Source organism: Drosophila busckii, chromosome 3R (assembly GCF_011750605.1).
Source record: "Drosophila busckii strain San Diego stock center, stock number 13000-0081.31 chromosome 3R, ASM1175060v1, whole genome shotgun sequence".
Taxonomy (NCBI): domain Eukaryota; kingdom Metazoa; phylum Arthropoda; class Insecta; order Diptera; family Drosophilidae; genus Drosophila; species Drosophila busckii.
Genome location: NC_046607.1, coordinates 23,428,400 through 23,443,747, shown reverse-complemented (window position 1 = coordinate 23,443,747; position 15,348 = coordinate 23,428,400). Strand labels below are relative to the sequence as shown.

The 15,348-nt window shown below is 37.9% G+C and overlaps 2 protein-coding genes across 2 annotated transcripts in view; both read right to left on the bottom strand.

Moving 5' to 3' along the window:
- Positions 1–36: 36 nt before the first annotated feature.
- Positions 37–4,849, bottom strand: LOC108604838 (DNA polymerase alpha catalytic subunit). The gene is made up of 7 exons (XM_017994458.1): positions 4,784–4,849; positions 4,536–4,730; positions 3,581–4,473; positions 2,488–3,523; positions 911–2,423; positions 374–852; positions 37–315 (listed from the first exon to the last, which is right to left on the bottom strand). Exons 1-7 carry the CDS (start codon positions 4,797–4,799, stop codon positions 128–130), a joined length of 4,320 nt encoding a protein of 1,439 aa, XP_017849947.1. The 5' UTR covers positions 4,800–4,849; the 3' UTR covers positions 37–127.
- Positions 4,850–5,285: 436 nt separating this feature from the next.
- LOC108602810 (myb-like protein I) overlaps positions 5,286–15,348 on the bottom strand; it is a 35,147-nt gene continuing 25,084 nt past the window's right edge. Inside the window, exons 2-3 of the mRNA XM_017991038.2 lie at positions 6,022–6,422; positions 5,286–5,962 (exon numbers count right to left, since the gene is read on the bottom strand). Coding sequence (XP_017846527.1) covers positions 6,074–6,422 — 349 coding nt within the window. The 3' untranslated portion in view covers positions 5,286–5,962; positions 6,022–6,073. The remainder of the gene's footprint in view (positions 5,963–6,021; positions 6,423–15,348) is intronic.

Sequence of the window (15,348 nt, the reverse complement as noted above, 5' to 3'; positions counted from 1 at the left end):
AGATACGATAGATTGACTCAAAAGTGGCCAACATATATAAACTATGTAGAAATTGTAGTTATATTCTTAAGTAAATATGTACGTTGTTTAGTAGTATATATAATAAAAATTCAGGTTGCGTGGTGGCTTAGACATCCGCTAGCGTGCTGGCAACCGAATATTCGATTCTTAGCAATTTGGGAGTCGTGAACACCGTTTGGCTGCATGAAAATATGCTGCCTAGAGAGATGATCACATAGCTTGAGCTTTGGATTTGTTGCTCGACAGTATCGTATAGAAGCCGATAAGCCTGCTCCAACTCAGGTGTGAGGATGGCTAAAAGAAAATGTAACTCTTAGTTGATTGGTTGACAATAGTTGAAGATATAGCTTACGTTTCTGGCTAATCTGCTGCTTGCTTAGGTCGAACATAAAGCGCAAATAACACAGCTGATTGTAGAGATCGTGCTCGGTATATTGACGAAGCAACGCGCCAGTTTTGCACTTAGGGCAAAACGGACGTACCAGATTATTGCGTGTGGTATAACTACGTGTATTGTAGTTGCAATCAGGATGATCACACACCAGCCAATTGCGATAGAATCGCTGCACATAGTCTCGAATGGACAGCTGCAGTTGATTCCGTATGTTAACTAGATATTGGACAGGCGCTACTTGACACTCTGTATTCGCGCACTGCTGTAACACAGGCACATGACTGCTGTTGGCGCCTGGTCGATATGCGCTGGCCATCAGCTGCTCTGCCTGGCATTGCATACACTTGAAGCGGAAGGGTTCGCAAAGGCGGTATAACTGCTGTTTAGTCTTGATCAAAGATTCACCTTCAGTGTTTTCAGTGCGTTCGCGTTCCACACTGTGAGGTTAAGACAAAAGATAAAATAATATGTAAAATATTTTTGGAATAGGCTTACCGTTGCGCAATCTGTCTAAATTTGGTGGCATCTAGACCTAAGCACTCGGCAATGCGACTGGCATCGGTACCTTCAAGAACTTCAACCATGCGTGTAACCACGGGATGTATTTGATGGCTTAAATAATAGTGGGTGTCCAGCTTAAGCTTCTCACTGCCTTTCACTTCATCCAAGTGGTACGCACGCTGCATGGCTGCATTGGTAGTGCCATCCTCGCAGATAACATATTCAACCATATCGCCCTTTTTGTAACGACGATTGCGTTCCATATTCATTCGCAAAGCGACCTGCACATGCGGTAACGAAGCTTTGTTGAGGTACTCCTTTGGTGCACGCGTCAGCTGTTTGGTGATGATAAAAAGCGGCAGCGGCACAGCCGACTCTTTTAGCTGCTCCTTGATGCGTATGAGTTGAGCATGGATAATATCTAGTTTATCCTCCAACGGTTTTTCTTCAAGCACTGCACTTAGAACTGATTTTCCCACCATCACAGCCAGCTGTGACCAGTCGCGTCGCACTATATCCAAGCCTTTGTACTCTTGCTCACGCATAATTACGCCCTTTGCATTCTTGCTTAGCTTAACACCAGCATATTTCTTCTTTTTTAATAACAGCAGACAAGCAAATACGCCATCTATGTCCAGTTCGAGCTGCTTGTAAAGTTTATTCACGCTCTGCTTAATGGTGTGTCCAATTTTGTACACCTGTTCATAGTCGGTTATGTTTGTATTTATCATCAAAGAATCTGTGTCGCCATACACCACATCATAGTTAAGCTTCTGCACCAATTGCTGTGTATTAACTAAAATCTCACGTCCTTTTTGCGTCACCAGCGCAGCCAAGTGTTGTGCAAAGAAACGCGAATGGGCAAAACCCAAACAACCATACATGGAATTTGCCGTCAACTTTAGCGCCATTTGCCTAATGTGGTACTGCATATGTAGTTCTGGTGAAATATCTGGTGCTGACATTAGCTTCTTAACTTCACGACGTGATTCTACAAGACGACGCAGCTGCATCGGCAAGATGCCTGTCTCCGCATTGGAGTCGCGCAGTACAGGTAACTGCTCAGCATCGAGCGGCTGTTGTACTGTGGTAAAGCATATATTGTACTCTTGTATTATGCTGGGATACAACGAATTAAAATCCATTACCAGCACATACTTTTCATAGAGACCACGCATGGGTTCTAGCACTAAGCCACCTGCATAAGCAGCTTTTTTCCGCGCTGCAGTTGTTCCTGTACTACTATCGTTGTTGCTCGCTTGCTGATCTTTTGTACTCAGCTGTTGTGACTGCTTATCGGGTACAATATAGTTCTTCTCGTAGAACGCATGCAATAACAAAAACTCGTTACGTTCAGAGCGTCCACCTTGCAACGTGCGCGTCATGGTGTTGCCACAAATATTAGTTATTTGCAGTGCCAGCGGCATAATGTTTAACTCGCACATTATGCGCAGCATATATGAAGCATCCTGCATAGTTAGCGATATAAGTTTAGTTATGTTCTCACCTGCGAAAAAGCAAAAATATACATACAGATCCATCAAAGTAAAACAAAAGCTAAGTGTACGCACCCTTCTCATACATCTGCAGCAAATCATCCGCGTTAATGTCCAAGCGTTCCGATTCTTGTAGCTTAAGCACTTGCTGGCAAAGCGTCTGCATATCATAGGATCTAGCCCGTATGCATTCCTCTGCCGAACGCTTGACATCGCAGACCATGCGTCCGACAAAATGTAACAACAAACGCTTGTGAACTGCGTTTGCCATGCGTAAGCGACCCAATCGAGACCATAGTGGTATTTTCAGCGCTATAATCTGATCAGTTATAACATTCAGCTGACAGTCCATGGCATCAAATGTAACAATAAGATCCGCATCAATTTGTTGATACTGCGCCAAAAACCAGCTGAGCAGCGCACGCTCTGTATCATGTTTATAGATCTTGGTGGATTTGTATTTTGCCAGTTGCGCCTGCAGATCTAAGGGCCAGCTGGAAACGGCTGGACGTGTGAGCGCACACATGTGCCTATTAAAGGCAGGCTGCGGAGCAGGCTTGTCTATGTGAAAACGATTGTGGATCAGCATGGATATCATGCAAATCTCATTCTTCAATGTCTTGGGATTCATGGAGGTGCGCACATTGAGTGCAAGTAGCTTCATCGGCGGCGGTGATGTTGGTTTGCCATGTTCCAACAAAATTTTTACATTTTTTGGATCAGTAACCGTTACCTCTGTCTGGCACCAACTAAAAGATACTCGATTTAAGATAAATCCGTTGATTTGCAGCCAGCAGGGACCCTTAATCTTGCGTTCCAACAAAAAACGCTCAAGAGCATCGGTGCTACCGCCAAATATATGTGCAATCGAATTATATTTGCGACCATATGAGGGCGGGGCACCTTTTTTGCCATCATAGTGTACCTCTAGATAATCACAAGTCTGTGGCACTTCCAAGCCCACAGCATGATTGGCAAAATTCTTGCTCACTTTGCGCGAGCGAAACGATTCCAACTTAAGCTCTGAAGCTATAGTCTCATTGAACTCCGTGTACATGTCCGCCACAGTGACCTTTTGCTTGGTGGGCTCTTTGGTAATGGGATCCAGTAACTGTTGAACGTTTATTGAAATATTAAACTTCTAGCTTTAATAAATGTATATGCTTACATATGTTCTGGGAAGAAGATATAACACACGGCTTACATGTGCTACACGCGCACACACAGACTTGCCATCGGCTGTGCGTCCAAAGAGGAACACAACGCCAGGCAGTTTTTGCGGATCCTCCCAGGCTTCCCAATACCAAAAACGCAGCTCCCCTTTGCCATCTGCATCGGTTTTTATAGCTGTCTCCGTATCGTTAGACAGTACAGATTTTTCAAAGTCATCATCCATTTGACATATGGATTCCCAGTTGTTGAGCAGTTTACTCATATCTTCTACATCCTTATTTACAGTAACCTTTGGTGCTTCAAACTTATTCTCATCATCATCCAGACAGCTAAGATCCAAATCATTATCGGTGTAGTCTTGCGCAGCCGCTTTCGGTTCATTCAGCGGTTCATCATGGCTTTGATCTCCCATCCTATGCTCCACCTTTTTGCTGTAGGCTGGCAAAGCAGCATTCGCTGCTTCATTATTACTTTGCTCGATTTTCTTACTCTTAACATCTTGGCTCATGTGGCTTTTTATATACTCTTTAGTCTCTTTCTTTGAAATTCCCTCAGTTTTGTGTGTATTTGTTACAATTTTAGCTGGGGCAATAATTTTTTTCGGCTGCATCGTAGCAGTTTCAGTACCCGGATCTTGCTTAATTTCAACTAGAATATCAGCAAGTATGTCATCGTCTTTGACGGTATTCTTGGTATCCAGCTTATTTGGCACGGCTTTGCTAAATATATTTCGTACAGACGCCTTGCCCTTCGCTGGTTTGCTTTCATCGCGTGGGCGTTTTTTACTGTTGCCTGGTTTGACATTATTATTACTTTTTTGCTCATCGTCAGAATAACCATCTTCATCCTCAAAGAAATCTCGTCCATCTTCGGCATATCCTGTGCCATCTATTAAACCACAAATAGTCAACATGTGTACTTAAACATTTCCAAGTACCTCCCCCACTTACCATCTTCAATCCAATCGCCACCGTACTTTTCATTCGCACGGTTGGCATATTCACGCTCATCAACGACTTCATATACGTCGTCCACTTTGTCTTCTACCTGGCATTTGTTTTTGTTGCCTTTGAGACCCTTTAGGCGCTCTAGCGCTGCGAAGCGCCCACTCTTATCAATGCGCTGTCGCTTAGCGCGCGGATCAGCTGAAAGTGGGTTCTCCTTACCAATTATACTATTAAGCTATTTAAACACTTACATGGTGATTCCGACATAACAGAATTTAATTCCTATAAAATATTAAACAAAACTATTGTTGCTGAAGATCTTGTGAAATGGCGGGAGTTTGACCAGTGTGTACACATCCCCCGAAATGCGAAAGCGTCTGTTTACAGGGCTACCAAATTAGCTCACTTGCTGCTTAACAGTGCTCACTTTTTAACATTACAGTGCTCACTTTTTAACATTACAGTGCTCAGTTTTTAACATTACAGCGCTCGATTTCCACACATTTTAATATTAACAGCGCTTTAACAGAGCCGCGGTTGAGGCTTATTCAAAAATTAGCAACATATTGCCCTTGTTTTTTCAGATTTTTGGCGATTATATTTAAAAATATGCTGTGTAGTTATTCAAGTTTTTTGAGAATTCCTAAAAAAATCTGCTTTTCCAGAGCAGTTTTCTGGAATTATTTCTTTCTCACCCACGCAAAAAAATTCAAATTCAGCATACGACGAGCTTGTGCATGTTCTTGACCAATGATTTTTTTTTATTATTTATTTATGGATATTGTAGAAATACATTTAAGCTTAAATTGCGTACAAGATACATAATTCGAGTTCGGGATAATAATGACCATATTTAAAATTCAAATACAGCCTGACTTCTGTGCATTCAAATAGCTTGTCTGCTTGTTGTTTACATTAGACAGTGTTTTTTATAGTATACAAAGTTATTATATTTATGAATGTCTGTTAAACTATCATGTCACTTATCGAATTAAATTTCTACACTATGCAAAATTCATACATATTTACAATTTGACAGAAAATAAAAAGCTTTTGTTGTAGTCTTTATTTTGGATTGGTTCTTTTTGTATTACATAGATTGCAAGAGGTTCAGAGAATAGGAATGTGTAAGTCAGAAATACTGTGCGGAATTTGGAAAGAATACTTTGATAGCCAATTAGGGGAAGTTTGAAATGTCAGTCTTGCAGATAATAAATGAAAATGGAGCATATTTGAAGAGTACAGGTGAGGTGTGGTTGGTATTACAGTTTCAAGCCAAAGACATGGCACAAATTTAAAATTAACTTAAGCATATGTATTATAATTGTAATTCCAAATCTGCCAGATGCCGGATATATAGTATAATGCTAAACATTTAACAACAGCAACAAAATAACAATAACGGTTAACAAGGCAAGTACATTGGCAATCTGAAAATAAAGATAAATCATAATAAAGACATTTTTTTAGGTGCTTAGCCAATATTTACCTAGCCAAAAGAGCTTGCAGTAGGCATTTTTCCACGCCCACTAGACAATCGATCACACCACTTGCACTGTGGCAAATGCGCTGAATGTAACCTTTTTGGGAAATTCGGGACCAGGTGAGCCGCGTGTCTTGATAACAGGCTTCAATGGTTGGCGAGGCTTCAAAGACAAGAGTCCAGCGGAAGCTGCGAGCTCTCGCAGACGCTGCGAAAAGCCGCTTCCCGTGGTTGTTGTTGCTGTTGCTGTATGGTGGTCTAGTCCGGCACAGTCAAGTACATCAAGTCCATTATTTGAGCGGTAAACCTGCGCTGTGGCCGTAGGATAAACCGCTAGACTAGTAGCGCCCGCGTTTGTGGCGCCTGCTGCAGTTGCCGTGCTTGCAGCCGCGGCTGGTGTAATGTACCTAGAGAGACAGAGAGAGAGAGAGAGAGACATATATATAGTAAAGATTTGACATTAGTCAGACTGCTAATTAATTTATTTTTATTTGCCTAAAAGAAAAAAAGCTAAAGGTGTAAACAGTGTTCACAAATATTTGGCTTTGAATCGCACACAACTGTGAAACCTAAACGGGCAAACTCTTTTATCGAATCTAGGGGACCGCCCAAAATTTCTCACCCAGCAACAAGCTGCTTGACTCTTCAGTTTAATCTTATATATAGTCAGCCTTAAGCGTAATATTATGTTTATTTAAAACCAATTTATGTAGCGTTTGCAAAGCGTGCTGTTTTTCATGTATACTAACACTTTTGCAAAATTTTGTAGATTCATTCAATCTTATAGTTGCTAATTAATTTGTTTATGCGATTTTGCGTGCGTTTGGCTTCGATCTTCAAGCAGTTGCTGTAGCTTCTGCCATTGTTGCGCTACTTTTGTGTCCATTAATCATTTAAGCTTGCTTTTTATAAATTTGCGCACTGCAATAATACAAAAATTGTTAAAGTAAAGAAAACAGTGTTGAACATTGTGTGATATGCGTGAAGCGGCAAAGTTTCAGCAAGCAAAGGTAAATATTAAGTAGATATTATTATGAAAATTATAATTGATAAGGTTCCGAAAAATAATGTGTTTAACTTATATTGAATTAGCCTAATAAGGCGGACTTTAGAACTGTTTTTGATACCTTAATACTGATTTCCAGCGATTTTTTGTGTGTATGTACTTCAGATATATAACAAATATTTTGTTACATTACAATTGCAGTAAACAGTTTGGACCGCCTTGCCTTTAAGAAAAATTTCCATAAAATGCTCGAGTCTTACTTCCTTATTTTGTCAACAGCAAGCTTAATATCAATTCATTCTCGAGTATTTGCTTAGCTTAAAAAAATTAAAAATAAACCGCGTTAAGCGTTAACGCCAACGTCAATTGTTGCCAGAGCTTCGGCTTTAGTTGTTTATTCTATTTATAAAATCTAAAGTTTACGTCAATTAAGCTTCAAACATACATTTTGTAGCCTCCCAGCGAAAATAAATTGAAATATCTTAACATTTACATGCCTGTACTTGATATTTTTCAACTTTGAATGCCATACCGTGAGAATTCCACTTTGATTATCAGGTGAGCTCTTTTTAAAAAATGTTGTATGTTTCATTGTTGTTGTTGTAAGGCTGTGCATTGTTTGGTTATGTATATATAATTAAGTATTATCAGCAGCGAGTGAAAAATATATGAGAGCATACCTTTGGCTGCACACAAAGGCTAATAGTTTTTTCTTGCGTTTGTTTATTTTGGCATTGAACTTTTGTTTTGACTTTGAGTTTGGTATCTCTAAAAATCGTAATTAATTATAATATTAAAGCATCTTTATATGGCTTTCTGCATTCAAGCCCTGTGTGAGAAAATCATGCACGTTTTTCACATGCAAAGTAAGGCAAACATCGGTAGCTGAACATTTTTTTAAGTCTCTGAATCAATCTGTAGCTTAGTTTAACTATAATAAGTGTGCTATTTCATCAGGCTTGTTTAAATTGTAGCCTATCATCTTAGACTCTTGCTAATTTCGACCCAGTTCTCAGTGTCTGTCAAAAACTTCTCTCTTCATGCTCTTGACCATAAATCATGGTCAAGTTTGTATTTTAAATCTTTCGCTTGGCCATATTGTTTCTGTGTGTCTTATGGTCAACTTCATAAATTGGAAATTGACCCCACACAGAAAATTATCCCAAAATTTGTTTGCTCAAATAAGTTTGTATAATTTATTGATTTAAACAATATATTAATAATAATAATAATATCAGCTGACATGCGATGGCGACTAATAAAAGAGGTATTACATTGTTGTTGTTGTCAAATGTTGAAATCGAAAACATATTTCACGTCACGAACTAGCTGTTGGCTTGGCTTATTAAGTCGTCAACGAAAATATCTTTGACAAATTGCGCTTGCAAGTGCCAAACCAAGCAAAAGTATGTTGCCTAAGTCTTTTGTTTGCAATTGAAGACGCAAAGCGCAATTTGTCAATACAACTGACATAAATCCATCAAAGCTAGCGACAAAATCAATACATCTAGGCGGTAAGACCGAAAGACGAGCAAAATAAAACTTGCATAATAAATTCCAAATAAAAAGCAAAGGTTAACAATAAAAACTACCAGACGGGCAAACGCAACGGGTTTTTTTTTTTAAACTACACACTTATCTGCTAACATGCATAATTACATATTTGCTGCAATTGCCTGTTGTTTGACTGTTAACCAGCTGTGCAACATAAAGTGGCAAGCAGGCAAAGCAGTGCTAGCATGCGCGCACTTCACATCCGCATCGTTGGTTCTGAATCTTCTGCAACAATTGCTTTAATTCTTTATTTCAAATCCAGAAGTAATTTGGTTGCCGCAATTATGTTGTGTTGGTTTTGCTTATCATATGACAAAAATGTTGCCAGCAATGGTCGGCATATAGTTAGGTAGGTAACGAAGAAACATATATATAACAATTTAAGAATCTTTAAATAGTTTAATTAAAACTAAAAATTTGTATACATTTTCGTCCCCACTTAAAATACTAATAAGACTTTACTTGATTACAATTTTTTTTTTCGATTGTTGTCATTATTTTTATTGCAATCCGTGAAATCGTTCTCCAAATATGGCTCTTAGCTCATATCTAATAAAATTAAGCTATTACAAACACTCAATTCGATTCTTACAAGTCTTTCAATTTTGTTTTTGTATTGTTTACAAATAATTTTTTTTTGTTAATATATTTTGAAGCCAAGCCAGTTTTTGTTGTGAGCTCCCTGAGCCCAGCGTATTGTTGCTGCTTGCCATATTGAAACGCATACTTATTTTAATTGGGCTGGCTTAACTTTTGACATTTTATTCAAAAACAAAACAATTAATAAGTATATGCATAGTATACAACGCGACAACACATTTTGGCAAACAAGTTTGCGATTAAGACAATAAATTATAGCAAAAAAATGTTTGCTTTGTGCTTTTGCAGAGGCGTGCTTAGTGTTAAGTTGATGAGGCCACTAAGCACTCTTAGTCTTCACAAATGTCAAGGTAGAATAAACAACTTATAAATATTAGGACCAAAAAGCTGATTGATTCTCGCGCACTAGTCATATGCTAAACTGTTCAACAAATAACAAAAATATAGAAATTGAAGCAAATTTTTCACACGTTCACGAAGACATAAGAACAGTTAAGCAGAGACGTGTGCTTTTGGTCTATGGTGTGTGTGTGTGTGTGTGTGTATGGTGTTCGGGATAACACTCAACGTGTAGCAAGTGCTTTAACCATTGTGCTATACGTCTTTTCATTCGTTTCGTGTTGTCTGGACAAAGCACCAGTAGAAGCAACCAACCATTGACGTCGTTTATTGAAATCGATGATGAATGATTGAAAGTAACTATTAGTTGGACAGCGTTGTTGTTGTTGTTGCCGCTGCTGTTATTATTGAATTTACTGTCGGAAGCAATTTACAAATTGTTTTTTCTTTTCTTCTTTTTTCTAGACAGCCGGCGTTTTTATGCGTTATGTTTACAGCTTTCTGCGCCATTTCTATACAATGCTGTTTAAATACTTTTGCTCTTTGGCTGCTTAATATTCTACGCTTCTTACTTTTTCTTGTTGCCCAAGTTTTGTTATGTTGCGTATTTTTAGAAACTTGGCCATTTTTAGTGTATTTTGTTTAAAAAAAACAAGTTTGTTTCCCAAGTCTTTTGATTCAAGTTGCACTTTAAGTAAAAAAAACAAGCAGTTATTAGTGGATGTTATTTAAATACATAGATTGCTAAGCTTGTGCTAACTTATTGGGCGTTGTTTGATAGGCGCGTGAGATTAACAACACGGTTGCTAATGAGCACTTGCAACTAGTTTAAGCAAATGCATTCACTTAATGGTGTGAAATGACCGGGACAGTAAAGCAGTTGAAGCGTGCCAATCTTACACACATATGTTTGTGTGTATATTATAAAGCTGCTAAATATACTTTACACTCTAGTTACGATCAATGAAAGTCCACGAAAGGTAAGCTTGCTTGGCGGAAGCCGTAGAAAAGTTGATCGAACCTTGAAAATGCTTAGACAATTGAGAAGAGCAAAAAGTGGCTGTCAGAATGAGTGTGAAACAGTGGGGATAAAAGAGCTACTACCTTCAATAATAACAAAAAAAACCTTAAGGTTATCATTAAACAACAACAAAAGAAGCCAGTAACTATTATGGCGATCAAAGAGCAATAAGCTTGAAAAAAGCATTAGCTGCAAAGTAACAAAACAAAAAAACGCGCAAAATTCAGAGAACAGTTAGAACAACTTGTTGTTGCTGCTGCTGCTAAGGGCCATATGCTTTAGCCTTTATGAAGTAATTAAAGCGCATGAATTGGTCAATTGGCCAAAGCCAAAAGTGTTGGCAATGCTTTTCGCTCAGAGCATTTTTGGTTGGTTGCTTCCATGATGATGTGAATTAATTACTAACCCCAAAGCGTCTAAGTTGTCCTGCTAGTTGCTAGTTAAAGCGGGTAATTTACAAGCCAGCCTCGCTGTTGCAGTTTCAGCTACTGTACTTGAGCTACCATCCCAAAGATAAGCATGGATCGATAAGGCAAAGTATTGAATTTGTAGTGACGTGTGCTATATATAGGTTAGACTCTATCAATATTATTGATACTGTTCCTGATAGTTTGACGTATCTACTATTATATGCTAATTGTAAATTCTATTTATTAGACAAATAAACAAATATAACTTTATATAGCACTTGTAAGAGTTATTTTTAGATTTATTAGATAAGGGTGTAAGTTGTAAAAAAATGAGCAAAATCAAATCAACAACATCAGACAACGCTTTGTACTTTCATAACTGTACTCGCAGCTATCTTTAATGCTCACACACATATTTGGTATTAACTTCAGCGGAAGAGTAAAAATTGTTAAAGACTGTACACAATTAAAAATGGTAGTGAAATTGAAAGTAAACAAAAGCAATAGACATCAACTGAACGTTCAATCAACCCAAACTGTTTATTTCTATTGTGCGGCGAGCTGACAATGGCAACCGGAAGCAAGCAACGTGGCATAAGGAAACAGTGTCTGTTTACTTAATGATTCGCTATGCGTCACATATCTAATGAAAATGCAAAATGAAAATCAAAAGTCAATAAAACACAATTAACATTTACGCGTTGGCAATCAAGACAACTACTGACTTGGCATATAAATATGACAATTTTAATGCGTCCAGTCTGTCTGAAGCCACTGAAACATGATTTTTGTTTCGCATTTCGCAGCAACTACCAAGATTATATATGATATGGTTAATTGTTTTAATAGCTAGTTAAAGGTCAGTTGACTGAAAGTTTCAGCCTTACGTTCAAGTGCATTAGTCAATAGAAGAACGTAGTAAAAGTTGCCATTGTATTCATTGTCAATTCAAAAATTGATAGAAACATAATAATATATTTCCAGAGATGTCATGAGTCAGCATTCGCTATTGATGTCATTTTTACTATTCCAAAATAAATAAGAATAATGAGAAACATTAGCACGTTCGATATAAGATCATATATCTATCTATAGTAGAGGGTTTTATTTCTGTTAACCAACATATCTGTAATGTGATGGAGTCTACAAAAGCTATCTTTTGAACTTGGCTTGCTGTTACACCCACTGTTGGCTTTAGGCGAAGTAACTTTAGCTTTTGCTCAACAACTGCAGCTCACACAGGAGGAAAACCAAAAGCGAGAAAAAACTAAATCCAACTGATTGTATTGTTGACTGTCAGTCTATTTGCTTTAACTGTTGGGCTAGCTGTTAACCTAGACCTTACTCCTCAATGCACCTTTGACATTGAGTTGTTGTTGTTGCTGTTGCGGTTGCTGTTGTTGCAACATGCTTAAAGTGTCGCCCTGACATGTTACGACGTTGTCAATGCATTTCTGGCAAACAGCAGTAACTAGCTCATACCCTGCAAGCAATTGCCTTTTATGTTTATCTACTGTCTACAAGGCAAACGAAGTAAAATAAAGAGTAAAGCTAAAAAAAAAAACACTTTCTGTCTTTAGCGTCAAGTGCAAAACTCTTGGCATCAGTGACATGTTTAGACTTTCTGAGCAGGAAGCCAAAGTAGGCGAACGTTGAAGTGTCGTCTGTGTTTTCTTACAGTCTGTAGCTACTTACAGCTTAAACAATCAGCTAGGGAAAGATGAAGAGATAGAACTGCAGCTGCAGATCACAAGCTCGCATCAAGCTGACCGCAAGCTTCTGTGCACGCCTCAGTTGGTCAAGTGGTAGAAAAATAAGTCAGTGTGACAAACAAACAACAACAACAACAAGTTTTAAAGGCCTGGCAAAACTGAGACCCAAGACAACAATAAAAATAAACAAAGGAGAAGCTAAGCTGCATTGGGAAAACGCATTAAAAACTTTTTTGAAAACTGCGGCTTAAACCTTTTCAAGATCTAAATATATTCACAGATAAAGAAAAACCAACCTTGGTAACCTTCAAGCGCGCGTTAGCTGTCATCCCCACTACTTTTAATTTCATGCAAATTAGTTCATTTTTAAACCAACAAGCTTTTACAAATCGCGGCAGTTGGCCAATTAAACAAAAATAATATATAATAAAAACTGAAAGTTTTCTAAAAAATGCCTTTCCAACAAATTGTAACAATTGTTAAAAAATTAAAGACTAAGTTTACACAGCGTGCACGAATTGCTTATTGTTTTTTCGCTGCTTTAGTTATGAAACTCTTACTTGCAAGAAATAATAAACGACAGACACGCCCCGCTAAAAAGTCTTGAGTAGGACTCAGTATATCTCTCTCTCTCTCTCTACACAAAGAAACAAATTGATAGTGTCGTGATCTGTGGCGACTAAATGTTGGATTGTAATGGCCACGCAGGCGTGCTGTGTTTATTATAAATGTGAAATGTACGTATAAAATTAGATTCACAATACAATACAAACTTGAAGTATTTATGGTAGTTGAAGTAAGGGCTGTAGTGGTGAAATTAAAGACCCATAACTTCACTGTATCCCAATTAAATTGCTTATTTGTATTATTTTTATTTACTTGTATTGGACTCGTACTACTAGTGGGATGTTTATGCTTTCAACCCCTTTTTATTAAATTTTATATAAATGCATTGCTAGTCTTGTAAAAATAACTACTTTATGCATTATGATAATTAAAACAAAACTTTAGTCTTTGTCATAAGCTATAAAATATAAGACTCTTGGCATTTTTCAAAAATACCCATAGAAACACAAACACACATGCACACTTGGTATCTTGTACTGTTGGCCAATCGATGACGAGTTTGCATAGATCACCCATCATTAGATACACGCAATGGATCGTAAGCTGTAAATGTTTAAATGCATAATTACAACAACAGCTAAAAGCGGGTCAGTAAGCGGCAGACGAAATGTTAAAGTGATTAGCACAAAAAATTTTGAGAAGAAACATAAGCAAAAATTATGAAGCCCAAGATTTTACAAACGCTATTAAGCAGTCGGCGCTTGGTTTGCATGATTGTTAAAAATTTCAAGTGAGAATCTGTTAACTAGGCTACTAGCACACATAATAGTTAATGCATAAACAGGAGCTGTTTGAGAAATGAAGAAGTTTACATTATAGCTACTATATAAAGCCATGACAATGCGATGCAATCAACTGTAAGTTTAGGCTATAAGAATAAAAGCTCAGTACACAAGAGAGAAAAAAAATCAAAGCGAAAAGCAGCACGAACGGAAATTCCATAGAATTGGGCGGCTGCCTGCTTAACCTTTTGCTAAACCAGCTTTAATCGTATTAGGCGCATCTTAAGTTTTTTCCGTTTAGTTGGCTGCAAAATGTTTAAGCAAGTTGCGGCTGCTTGCTTTTAATCGAGCGCAATTTCAGTTTCCTGCACCAAAACAGAATAACAATGTACAAGAAAATATTTGTTGTTAAGCAAAAATAGATCTTACTGTTGGTTAATGCCAATGCCAAGGCATGAGGCACCGTTAAAACAAAAAAAAAAAAAAAGAGCGCGCAACAAGTGCTGCAAATTTATTGGCAGAGCGTGTTGAAAGGCACTGCAACAACAACAACAACGGAAAAAACCACGTTGGCGACGACAACATCAATGAGTAGCCCAAGCTGGAGTTAAAATGAATGGAATTTTTTCGCTATTGAACTTTGTTAACCTTCTAAAGTAACTAAAAGTTAAAAGCAGTCTATAGTTACACTTGCGAGATTTGTTGTAGCTCGTAGTGTACGTTGGCTATCAACATTAACATTTATCAAATGCTACAGTTTGTTGTTCTTGTGGCTGCTCTTGTTGTTGTTGAGTTGGGCGCAAACCTGTACTAATGATAATGATGATATTGCAGTCTCTGCAGCTGCCATAGTTGTTTACCAACTTTGTCTGGCCAAAACGCTTTGCTAATTCATATTGGCAGACCGTTTGTCTTTATCGCACAAGCTTCAATATTTATTGATAGCTAAAGCCACAGTGAAAGGCAGCAGGTACTGGCTTTTATAATTTATATAGATCTAACATAATTTATGCTTGACCCATATTTAAGAGCGTTTAATAAGTTTGAGGAATTTGCTATAATTAAAGTTGACTGGCGAAAATGCCGTTTTGTGACTAATTTTAACTAACAACAAAGCGTGCTACACAACGATTAGAACTTGCCCAAAAAAACTCAAACTTAAACTTAATGTGGGCTACAAATTTCACGCTCATTATGCGCTTGACTTCGACGTGGCCGTGACGACGCCAAAGGAAATTGAGCTGAACTCCCTCACTCTTTGCTATTAGTTAGAATGCTGTGCACTAACAAATTGTGGCTACTGGCACTTAAACCCTTACCGCCTCCCCACCATCGCTTTTGG